Genomic DNA, 13,402 nt, shown 5'->3' with positions numbered 1-13,402 from the left:
AATGGGCTGTGGACACTCCACTTATTTCAAAATAAGGGTGGGTTATTTTGAAATAACTCCCCAGTGTACACCAGAGCTCACAGTTGTACAAGCTGATAGAAAAGGCAAAGCTTAGTTTATTGTTTGTTACTTTTCAACAATGTTGTATATTTAAGATAATTTAAGAAACCTATCATGGGACACTATTTATGGCCCAAGAATAATAGAAACAAAGATTGACCCCCCCCCCCCCCACACACATTACTTACGTATACATTCTGGCTGAATCCCACTCCATGTCAGATCAGGGAGGCATGTTCTGGTTGTAGATCCTTGGAGAAGGTGTCCTTTTTTACATTGAAATTGAACAACATTTCCCACCTTTTGAAACAGTGAAAGCACAAAGATGTTATCACAAGGTAATATCAATTGTTTCACAATCAATAGGGAAAATGCCCACACAGAATGCAGGATGGATAAGCTAAGGAGCTTCTTAAAGGGAATTGTATTTTGTGGAAGAGTTAATACTTTGGAACAAAACCCCAATATTTCAAAAATCTCAGTGAAAGGGAATGGAGCCCCAACTCAGGGACAGTCTGTTTGGAAGCCTGGAAGCCCAAAATGCCAAGGAGTCACGAACCTCCTTTTCATACTTTCAGGGGCTGCCAAGGAGCTGGGTTGGTATGCTGGCAGGAAATCAGGTATGTCTTGAAACTCTTCTCGTAGTAAATTTCACTGGTATGTCTTTGAAATTGAACAAGCTTTCTAAAGTGGTTCAATTATAAGGAATCAACAAATTTTAATGAAAAAATGCTGCATTGGAATTTGTCAGACTAGCTATAGTTCCTCCCGATTCAAGCCTCTATGGTTCTTGCATTTTCTTTTAAATTTAATCCCAATGGTGTTACCTTTACTTTTTCACTACACGAAGAGAACAACAAAGGAGATGTTTACTAGAAAAAAGAATGTGAGCACATACAAATTTACACTTTAAACTCCCCTGAGCTCACCATTTTTTATACTTGAAAAAAAAGAATTATTTGAAAACTAAGCATAAGTAGTGTCTGAATGACATGCTGTTCCATTGCTTGTAAATACACTAAGTATAGGACCATTTAGTTTACACTAAACATTTTTAACTCAGGGTGTGTCTACACTGCATTGTTATTTCTAGATAACTAGTGTTACTTTGAAATAAAAATGTGAGCATCTACACAGCCATTCCGTTATTTTGAAATAATTTCAATATAACAGATAGCTTATTCAGAAATCTGTAAACCTCATTCTACAAAGAATAACACCCATTCCAAAATAGCTATTTCAAAATAAGGCATGTATAGATGTTCCACTGCTGCTATTTCAAAATAGCCCAACACCAGGGCCATTCTAAGTTATTCCTCCGTAGTGCCTCCTGGGCCTCTGAATTGAGATAGCACAACTACATTAGGGAAGCCTGCCTCGGACTAATTTTGAGACTTCCCTGCAGTGTAGACGTGCTATTGTGAAATAAGCTATTTCGGAATAACTATTCTGGAATAGTTTATTTTGAAATAAGAGTGCATATGTACCCTCATATACACAAGTCTTTAGGTGTAGAAGTCATAGGCCAAATACGCCATCTAGTGAGATGTGTGTATTTGAATGCATGTTTGAAGGAGACGTTGTAGAGTTTGTACTAACTTTCCATAGTGCAATGTATTTACATTTAAAAAAAAATTCAGATTAAGTTTGCAAGGCTTGATAAAAATTCTTGAGCTGCAAAAGATAAAAATTTGCATAGCTTTCATCACAATTGAATCCTATGAAACAGTGCTTCAATGTTGTAAACAATTATTTGAAACTTCCTGTAATGATATTCCATTTCAGCTTAATAGACTTACCATAGTGAAGTTTAATACTAACCCATGAGCTATGCATAGTACCTATATGTGAATTAAAATTCAGACCTTTCCTTTACAATGTCCACTAGACTATACAATTGCTTTAAAGATATCAGTTTTTGTTGACACGAAGCAAATCAGGTTTTCATAATGAAATATATATTAGGAAAACACTAACATTTATTAAAGTTACATCAAATCAATATACTGGTGCTTTTATCTGATGAAGTAGCATTGAATCCAATCAACTAGATAGCCTATCAATAAGTGTTAATTTTAACACATTAGTGCACATCAGCCCTCCATTTCTCTGAACAAACAGTTTTGAACCAAGATTTCTTATACACCTGTTCTATTTTTTTGCTATGTGTCAATTAAACAATATTTTGACATTTTGTCTTTGAAGCATACATCCTTTTGTTCCTATTCCAACCACCACATCAATATCACTTTGTTAAGGAAATTTGTTTCATTTGAATGCAAATTATATATGAACTTATTTATTCCCCACTTTATTTCAGATATATCCTTTCAAAGAGTATGCAAAAAATATCTCTGAAGAAAAAAGATATATATATATATATATATATATATATATGTAGCCCAAGGTCCAGAGTGTTTCAGCAGCAGCCCTGGGAACTACAAGTTGTGGACTACAAACTGCGGCATGTTGGGAGAACTTCCTGGTTCCTGCCAGGATGTGCCCTCTGCCCCCAGCAGGGTCTCAGCAAGGACTGTGCTAGAAGCAGCAAACAGGCTGCATGCTGAGAGAAGGGGCTGCTGAACTGTTTTCCTGTTCTATGTTTTTTACAGAATAAAGCCTGTTCCTGGTGATTTGTCGGAGTGGGTCTGGTCTGAGGTGCACTCACACATACACAACGCAGAGCACACCAAGCAGCCTCAGGCCTAGCCCTCCCCCCACAGTGGTGTAAGAAGTCACAAGCTTCCCCTATGCTGAATAACCTCACACTGGGCTAGCCAACAGGAGGGGTTACATATATATATCTTTTTCCTTTCTACCATATTTTGTATCTAAACAAAGAAACCTGATTTGGAGATGCTAAGTATTGGAAATTCCACGGGCTCCCATAGACAGCAATGGGATTTACAGATCAGGCTATTTGAAAACATAAACCTAAGTAACTTGTTCAAGATCATGTAAACACTCAGGAATTCTATCCATTTCGACCCCTATAGTAAGCTTCAATCAACATTTTTATACAGAAAATAAAAAAGGGTCATATATAGTGAAAACTAGGTCAAATGATAAGGATGAATACAAACCCCCTGCAAGCATGTAGCGACAAAATGAGATTAAAGGTCTATAGAAATACATTTTGTAAAAAAAATTAGAAGAGAAAGGAAGTCCAAGAACAGAGTAAGCTAATTACTCAATGAGGAGGGGGAAGATAACAGAAAATACGTCAATAAGCAAGTGTTAAATATCCTTTTTGTTTTAGTTTCCACCAAAAACTGATCAGGTGACTACTAATGAACATTAGTGCAAATGGGAAAGGATCTTAAGCTAAAATAGGGCAAGAACAAGTTAAAAATTATTTAGGCAAGTTAGATGTATTAAGTCCCCAGAGACTGATGAAATACATCCTAGAACACTTAAAGAACTATCTGAAGAGATCTCTGAGCTATTAGCAATTATCATGGTGAACTTGTGGAAGACAGGAGATATCTCCAAGGACTAGAAAAGGGCAAATATAGTATCTTTCTATAAAAAGAGGAATAAGGACAACCCAGGGAATTATAAACCAGTCAACTTAAGTTCAATTCACAGAAATATAACAGAGCAAATAATTAAACTATCAATTGGTAAGCATCTAGAAGATAAAAAGGTGAAAAGTAACAGTGTGGATTTGTCAAGAATAAATCGTATCAAACCCAACTTAATATCCTCCTTTGACAGAGTAACAAGTCTTGTGGATAGGGGAAAGTAGTAAATATATCTGGAGTTTAGTAAGGGTTTTGATACTCTCACATGATATTTTAAAAAATAAACTAAGGAAATATAGCCTAGATTAATTTGCTATTAGATAGGTACAAAACTGATTGGAAAACTATGCTCAAAGAGTAGTCATCTATCATTTACAGTCAAACTGGAAGGGCAGTGTGGTCTTTCAGGGAACTGTCCTTGTTCGAGTTCTTTTCAATATCTTCATAAAGAGTTTGGAAAACGGCATAGAGTGTATACCGATAAAGCTCATGGACAATACCAAACAGGAGTAGAATTCAAAATAATCTGATGAATTGAAGAAACAAGGTCAAACAAACATGATGATATTCAATAGGGACAAAAGCAAAATACTCATTTTTGGAAGGATCCAAAATTAACTGCACAAATGAAAAATTAGAAATGACTAATAGCAAGGTGTCCTGCACAAAATGATCTAGGTTTTCACAGAATCAAATATTAAATATGAGTCGCCAATATAATACCATTGTAAAAAAATTGAACATTATTTTGGAATGTATTCATTGGAGGATTGTAAACAAGACATGAGAAATAATTCTTCCATTATACTCAGCACTGATAAGGGCTCAATTGGAGAACTGTGGCCAGTTCTGCACACCAAACTTAGGAAAGATGTAGATAATATGGAGAAAACCCATAAAAATAAAGTTGTAGAAATGATCTGAAGAAGTGGGTTTTGACCACGAAAGCTCATGATACTGTCTACATGTTTTGTTAGTCTTTAAAGTGCTACTAGACTATTTGTTGTTTTTTAAGTTTTTCCTGTTACAGACTAACTCAGCTACCCCTCTAAAATTTACAAGGTATTCCTTTATCTTCTTATTGAATATCATACAGAACATTATAAAAGAGACTCAAGATTTAGAAATAAAATGCTACCACATGCTACCATATGTGCATTGTGACTATTTTTTTTCTTTCTCAATACAGTTTGCCCTTTGACTCCCTTCAAGTTTAAACATTCAGGAAACTTGCTGAATGTTCACAAAAACCTAAATTGGAAATATATAGAACTACAAAGTCTTGAATGAAAGACAGATTGTTCTAAATAAATCTTTGTTTCAGTTCAGCAGAATGGTGTGCTGTAATAGCTTATGGTCAACACACTATAAACAATTTCCTATGTTACAGGCAATATCTCTGAACAAATATTTCAAACCCCCAGTTCATTTCAAAGAAGCAATTTATTTCTCAAGCTTACAGATGAAGTTGCTATATACTGATACAAAGGTATTTTGCCTTTGTAAAATATGCTTGAGAATTTATTATGTTCATGACAGATTTGCTACATAATAAAATATTGGAATGAATGATAACATTTGGAATCAGGTAGAAATCCCTTTTATAGCAGAGAATACCATTTGTTTACATTCAGTGGCTGGTATCTGATTTAGGGCTGAGCTAGCATTTTTGATAAACATCTGTTTGACTTAATTTTCAAGAGCCTCAAAACAGATACCTTTACTTGGTTTCTGCCTAATAGTTCATCTGGAAAATTCCAACTAGCATCATTGGTGAACTGTAGTTGTAGAATGTGTGGAGTCATCTAGAAGAGACCAATGTTGTGCAAAGATCCTGTCTATGGTGCTTGGGAAAGCTGGCAGATAGCAGCTTTTTTTTTGGCACAGATCATAAAATGCAAAGTTTGGAGGTTACTTATATACAGCAAAGTGCAGAGGTCATAGATGGAGTATTATATATGTAACCAGCTCAAAAAAAGCCCAAGCTTGAAGTTCTGATGACAGGAGAGGCCTGGCTAGGAAAGGAAGTGAATAGGTAGGAAGAAATTGGCATTGTTGCAACCCATATCCTGGGATTAGTACTGTCAAGAATCCATGCCAGGTTCTGCCTGTGTAAACTGACACCCAACAACAAGAGTGTGGGGGGTACTTAACGGTGAGATTGTATTGTCAGTCTCAAACCTGAACTTCTCCATGTTTGTGAGATCTTAATTAGAAACTGCATAACAAATACGCGATTTGGTTCTACTAGTGTTAACTTGTGACACTTGTGACACTATATGTGCAAATTGTGAAGAGCATATACTATTTTAAAATTAGAACTTTATTTGGCATACCATCTTCATTATTCACTTGCTAAAACCTCAAACTGGCTTGTCTAATCCTTCATAAATATGTGTAATGTTGTTGTAATTATACCCTAAACATTCCTCCGTAACCAATTGTGACACTGACACCAGTATTTTGCACTGTGCAATCACATCCAGTGTGACAGAAATTGATGTTTACGAATTTGCTTCCTAGCCAGTGCCAACTTCTTATACGAGAGATTGAGGATAAGCTGTTGGTTAAGTGAAGTAGTAAGCAAGGTGATCCAATATAAAAAAGAATTGCTGTTGAAGTGTACTTACAGCACAGTCCAATTAATGTGCAAGGCACTAACCTTAGAACTTTGGGGATCAAAATTAGTTAATCCCCCAAACAGCTACCTTTCTTTTAGTAATTATTTATCAGTTGACATTTTTCCTGTTTATTTGAAGAGGTGTGTACTGGATGCTAATGATGCTTGCATTCATCATGGGAAAAACCAAACAAACAAACAAAAAATTAAAGGGATCACACTGGCCTGTCAGAACTACATTGTTTAACATGTCAGACCCTAGGGAATTTGACAACAAAATTACAGGAACTGGCAATTGCAATGACTCAATGTCTAAGAAACATAATAAGCACTTTCTAATGTAGAATTTTATTGCCTCCAAAGCACATATGAATTGTTGGTGTACTGCATTCTTTTAAGAATGATGAGACTGATTATCTGTTCACTTATGCTCATTTTGCACTAGCATATCTCCCAATCTACTTTTAAGTGAGCAAAAGGAAGGAAAATCTGGCTTGACTCTAAGGGTGTATCTAGATTACATGGCTCCGTCGATGGAGTGATATAGATGAGCGTACTCAACAAAGGGAAATGAAGCGGCGATTTAAATAATCGCCGCTTCATTTACATCAGAACGGCCGCTGCACTGTGCCAGTCAGCTGATTGTCGGCACAGCACGGTAGTCTAGATGGGGATCAGCCGACCCCAGATCCCTTTGTCGTCAGATCCTTTATGCCTCGTGAAATGATTATTTAAATCACTGCTTCATTTCCCTTTGATGAATACACTCATCTAAATGGCTCCATCGACGGAGCAATGTAGTATAGACACACCCTAAATGCTTTATTTATTATTAGCCAAATATGGGCCAAATCCTGGCATTCTTACTTAGTATACTCAATCCTCACTACGGAAATAACCTATTGAACATCTTCAATTTTGATGCTAAATTAGTGTTTTCTCAATGTAAGCCAAATAAAGATAGTAGAACAAATTGGTTATTGCTTTTAATTTTGGTATTAAGAAAATGACCTCTTTTGACAAGATCAGCTTACACATTAGCACTCCAATGTCCAAAGCACAGTGTGTCAAAGGGAGTACATGTCTAGGGCTTCGGAATTTTTTACATAATGTAGACTACATTTTAATACAGGAATTGTCCCACAGAACATTTTCCTTCTAGTTCAAGAGTAAATGGAACATTTTCCTTCTCATTTGGGATCACATAACATCTGTCTGGAAACTTCAGCAATTTTTTGCATATAGTTTGGTATTGGAAAAATAGTTAAATGGTTTGTAGCTGATTTTAATGTAAATCAGCAGTTGGAAATAAAGAGAACCAATACCATATGAGCATCTTGTTCTTTGCAGACCACAGGCAAGTGCTCCTTTAATCACCAGTGGTATCTGGATGATAGTCTGAGAAGCTGTGTACTATGAAAACTAATGAATGCATCCTACCTGGTAGCCAAATGTATTGTTTTGTGATCCATGCCGAGGTATTCCAGGATTTTCACATGCTGTGCGAGTGGGTTCTAAAAAAAATAAAAAATAAAACCAACACAAGACAAGGTAATTTTTAGTGAAAAAACCTCTGTGTCAGAAAATATACTTAATTTAACCATGTGGAAACAGGATCAGTAGAAGTGTCATGATTTAAACAGTCAGATTTCACAGAGAGCATAGACTAATACAACACATTCAATCTTTTCAAATACAAAACAACAGGACTAGAAGTGGGAGAACTAAAGAGGAGAATCCAATAGATCCATGGATCTCATCTTACCTATGCATCGAGGAGATGAACCACTCCAAGTTCCATCTGCTTGGCATATCCTAGTAGTAGATCCAACCAAAACAAATGGAGGATTGCAGCTGAAAGATACTTCTGACTGGTAGATGAAACTCTTGCCTTCTCTTTTTCCTTGAGCAGGTACTCCAGGGTCACCACAAAACTTTGCTATGGAAAATGATGTGACACATAGAAACATTCAGAATTTTCTAAAAGGAATTAAAACAAGACTTACATTAAAGTACCTAATCTCCAAATCTCATGTCTGACTGTTATGCTATAGCCAAATTAATGGGAGTTTTGTGATAGCAAGGAATGAATGAAATTTGCCCAACATGATGGAAAGGTCACATAGTCAATCTTTGCTAGTATTGACTGAAGTTCAAGGTTTAACTAGCTTTAGTGGCTGTTTAGAATCCCTGTGAGCAAGGTAGAGGGAACAAATTGGGAATGTATTGTGTGTCTGGTGGATCTATTTACTACAAAACTCTCTTCCACCCACAGTTCTAGTTTATCTCCTGCAGCTCCTATTGGCCCTGGTTACATCAGCATACAAAGTGCCCCACAGTAAACAACTGCAAATCATGCCAGCAATCTGCCCAATAACAGAATCTCATTACATCTACTACTTATAGGATCTTCTATACTCATAGAAGGAGGAAAAGAATTTGTCCAAAGAGAAAAAAGATTTAGGATTGGTAGCTTCTGACTTCAACATGCTTAACTATAATTGAAAACTTGTGTATAGCATGAGATCACTAGACAGTTAATGTAGTTAACTAGAACTTCAATAAAAATAACACATAAACATGGAAAGTAGTTGTAGCATCAATCTGAAAGTTAAACATTAATATACATTTATTAAATAGCACATTTTCCTACAAAAAGAATATTTTGTGTATTGGAGTCTTAAGGCTTTGAGTTTATCACCTGCAATGGTTTTTTTCTGTCCATAGTATAGCACAGAATAAACTGTATGCATTCTGGGTGATTTTTTTCAGTCTCTCCCTGAGGTACTAATTATTGATCAGTGTAAAAAAACTGGATAGTGTGTTTCATGGACCAGTGATTGGATCAGCTCTGATATATTCTATGCCTCCAACCTCCACGTTCTCTGATATAACTTCACTGAATGGAGAGAGGCTCCACATACAGAGATTCATTTGAAACACAGAGGTCTTAATCTACAACAATTTGGAAATTCATACTATATCATGGTACCAACAGCATAGAATCAGATCTAAAATTGTTACAAAGATAAATGTTTAAATTCTGTAAGGGCCTGATCCTGCAAACACCAACAATTGAACATAGTGCTGACTACTGTGACTAGTCCAGTCTTACTGGTTTCCCTAGGACTACTTTCTGGTGTAAACTCTATGCACTCTAGAAAATGTATGCCACACTGGAATTATAATTTGTAGAGAGATCTGTGTGCCTATTTTTTAAGTACAATGAAGTCTAGATATTTTCTCTGGGTGCTGATTTGAAGATTAAAGTCCCAAATTTTCAGGGGAAAAATAATTCCCTCACAAGGAAGTGGTTTTCTTGGAACCTAAATAATTTTTAGAACTAATGTGGAAACTCCATCACTCAATTGAAAAAAATTAACCAGCCTTTCCCTGGCAACATACTATCATTGGATATCCACTACTTCTCTTTCACATGGATAATAAAGAAAACTAAACACGGTAATTCACAGGAGCCTTATTTTTTTCTAGGATGAAAGGACATGCCTATACAACATCCTACTTTTGTAACAAATTGGAGGTTCTGTGATTCCTCCTCTAATTTTTTTCTTTTCCTAAGACATCTGACAAGGACCCAAATAATGTGACAAGTGGCCAGCAAGTGACTGACAAGTGAGAGGTAAGCACAGAAAATAATTAGCATAAAATGTAAGAGTCAAACAAATACTTACGTAAGCATTGAGGTACCTCTCCACTCCATGTTCCATTCCCAACACAGGTTAAAACAGCAGGAAAGGATAGTTCATAGCCTGGGGAGCAGACATAGCTAATACTAAATCCCCAATCAAAATTTGTTCCTTCCAACCTTCCATTAGAGATCTGGGGAGGAGTTGGGCAGGTAACAGCTGCAATAACATTCAAAGTGATTAGGCACAGCTGTTGTAAATATCCCCAGTGTACACATTTACTCGAAGAACCATATGTGCTCATTTAATCTTTTTGGAGGACAATACAGTGGTAAAATGATATCTTCCTGATTGTATTCTTGCAAAATCACTGGAGCTAATATTTCTGGTTGCCTCCATTTCTTGGACATGTGATCGTTGCCAGTTACCAGAATTTATAATATGAAGTTGAATGCTGCATCATGCCAATTGGGAAGATAACACATGCAAATCACTGTACAGTATATATAATTTACATTATTTAATAAAATACTAGTAGTATTCATGATTAAATTATTTTCATTGACTTTTAGCTATCCTGGAGTATAATTATGTTCACTTACACATGTTTATAATCCAATACTTTCTGTTAACCAATGTAGGGATAGTCTGGTTGTTAAAACAGAAGAATGAGATTCAGGAACAAAGCTCCCTGAAAGGTGTGTGTGTGGCTGTAGTTTCTCTCAATCCGGACCACACATTAAGCAGTGTCTGCCTCATGGATATCTCTTTATCAAGAGGCATTTCATTTCTGAATGAAGGGTGGTGGTTCTGGGATCCCTTATTCTCCTGAGGCTACAATGCTACTTCTCTTGACAGGCAGAAGAGGAGTATAAAAATTCCAACTTGACTTACCCCTCATGGCTGTGCATGGCAGTGGGAGATTTGAGATTTGAGATAAGGCACTCATTCTAGATTTGAGCAGAAATGAAGAACGAAGGTCACTCCCTTATACCTCAGGTCAGATGATGAGATTAGCAGTAACAATAGCACCAGAAATGATTCCACAAAAATGTAATAGGTGCTATTTGATTTTGGGGCATGAAGGCTATGTCTAGACCACATGCCTCTGCTGACAGAGGCATGTAAATTAGACATACCAACATAGTCAATGAAGCGGGGATTTAAATATCCCCCGCTTCATTAGAATAAAAATGGCCGCTGCATTGTGCTGGCTCAGCTGTTTGTTGGCTCAAAGTGGTAGTCAAGATGGGGATCGGTTGACAAGTAAAGCCATTGTCGACCAATCCCTTATGCCTCGTGAAACAATGTGGTGGCCGTTTTTATTCTAATGAAGCAGGGGATATTTAAATCCCTGCTTCATTGACTATGTCAGTATGTCTAATTTACCTGCTTCTGCTGGCAGAGGCATGTAGTCTAGACATACCCGAAGGGGCCAGGGTTGGCTGCAGCAGTTACTGACTTTGAATGATGAATGGGAGGGAGGAAGAGAAAAGAAAGGGGTGATATGAGCAATGTTGTGAAGGAAAATGGACTGGGAACAGGATAAGCAAATAGGACAGGTAGAAAAAGACAGGCATATAAAAGAAGAGACAAGCGAATAAGTGAGAGGGAGTGAATAAATGGGAAATAATGAACAAGCAGAGCACCAATGGGAAAAAACAGAGTAAAGAGAAAGCAAGCGGAGTGGTTGGACTGAGTTAAAGAAAGAAGGGGGGAGTAAGTGGGAAGGGTGGAAAGCAGTGAATGAAGATAAATGAGAAGAGCTGAGAGACCACATAAATGGAGCAGAGGAAAGGGCTTCACTCAGATGCTTTAAACTTAAACTTATCGGCTGTGTCTACACTGCATCCCTTTTCCGGAAAAGGAATGCAGATGAGACACGTCGGAATTGCAAATGAAGCGGAGATTTAAATTTTCTCCGCTTCATTTGTATAAACATGGCTGCTGCTTTTTTACGGCTCGGGGCTTTGCCGGAAAAAAGTGCCAATCTAGACGGGGATCTTTCGGAACATAAAGCCTTTTCTGAAAGGTCCCTTATTCCTGATTTTAAAGAGGAAAAGGGGTGCAGTGTAGACACAGCCAAGCTTCTTTTGTTCTACATGCACAAGGAAAATTAAAGAAAACATTGGTCATGAGCACAAGATTATTGTATGGCATGTAGTGCATGCTTGTTAAATGCTATGAGAACTCTAGGTGGAAGTGCAAAATACCATTATTTTAGTAATCTTTCAGCCAATCAAGGGAACAAAGATCGGGGGAAAGGGATGATGGTAACTTTAGGATTCCCTTATTCACTGGGCTACATTTTTGAGAGACTGACTGCTTAGGCTTATCCATATCTGTCTAGTTTTTAACCTGGGGATAAAGCATGATAGCATGTCTTCCAAAATTATAGTATGTGCCACCCTTCTTCACAGTAGTTATGAGCAGGGTGAGATATCATTTTCAGTTGAAGCTGGTAGGTGTGAACTCACCCTTCATTTAACATAATTGTGAGACTAGATCCCCACCTAAGATTATAGGAGTGTGAGACCCTGACAAGGAGCTTTTTCAGAGTATTGTTTTAAGTAGGGGGTGTGTGTGTGGTTTGTATGTATATGCAAGTTCATGGAAAAGTGAAATAAAAAACAAAATGGAATAGACAGTGTGAAGAAGCACCTGAAACCATGGTGACTAACCCTGGAAGAAACCTGGGGAGAGGTTTATGGGTTGGGGTACAGACAGGAAATAAAGTGTTCTTAGTGGTGTGAGAAAAATAATCTGTTTTCTGCTATTTGATTCCTTCTGCATTCAGAGATACAGAACAGAATAATATGTGCATTATTTGCAAATAAACAAAACTGCATCAAAGAAATGTCCATTGCCAAGTTCTCCAACTAAGTGGAATCACCTATTAAACCTGAATTTTTTGTTATCCCTTCAGTTTTAAAAGGTTAATCCTAGTTTTACTTTTTTTCCCAATTCTCTTCCTTCTTTTCTTTAAGCAACAGCATCTGCAAGATGTTGCTGGGATTTAGGATAATCACCAACTCTTTTATCCTGCACCAACTCAAGATAGTTCATTTACCAAGCAGCTTCATTGTTAGTCACTATAAAAAGGGATTTTATGTTTCAGCTTCCTGGTTGAAAAGCAAAGGAATGAACCAAAATTTTCTTACTTGATAATCTCCTTTCTGTTTGAAGGGTCTCTCACAATTCTGATTTTTGTGGTCTATTCCCTTCCTGTCATCTATTTCCGGAGGCAGTTCAAATCCACAGCACAACCTGTCCTAGCCACACTGCCTTCTCCTGTTTGCTCTTAGATGAGGCATTTCTAAGCTGCGAAACAGCTCTCAGAAAATTATTTGTAACACTAATTTCAGAGCCAGCTAATTAATTATGTATAATAGGCCACTGTTTCTTGGTAACTATCCAAACAGATTGCTGAGCCTCAGCTGTGAAGCCATCCAGGGTGGGTAGAATTGTGGGAAATCCTGAGAGCAGAAAGGAAATTACTGGGAAAGACAATTTTCCATTCTGTAGCCTATCACTCCCCACATACATACGGG

At 37.0% G+C, this 13,402-nt stretch overlaps 1 protein-coding gene across 2 annotated transcripts in view; it reads right to left on the bottom strand.

The window, feature by feature from the left end:
• Positions 1-13,402, bottom strand: part of CSMD3 (CUB and Sushi multiple domains 3) — a 1,180,750-nt gene that overhangs the window by 29,952 nt on the left and 1,137,396 nt on the right. For both annotated transcript variants that reach the window (XM_075920204.2, XM_075920205.2), the window contains 4 exons: positions 9,897-10,070; positions 7,970-8,143; positions 7,645-7,718; positions 249-360 (listed from right to left, as the gene is read on the bottom strand). In XM_075920204.2, coding sequence (XP_075776319.2) covers positions 249-360; positions 7,645-7,718; positions 7,970-8,143; positions 9,897-10,070 — 534 coding nt within the window. The remainder of the gene's footprint in view (positions 1-248; positions 361-7,644; positions 7,719-7,969; positions 8,144-9,896; positions 10,071-13,402) is intronic.

Source organism: Pelodiscus sinensis, chromosome 2 (genome assembly GCF_052426305.1).
Source record: "Pelodiscus sinensis isolate ZL-2025 chromosome 2, ASM5242630v1, whole genome shotgun sequence".
NCBI classification, from domain to species: domain Eukaryota; kingdom Metazoa; phylum Chordata; order Testudines; family Trionychidae; genus Pelodiscus; species Pelodiscus sinensis.
Note: the sequence above shows the minus strand (reverse complement) of the source record. Positions and strands in the feature narration are given on the sequence as shown.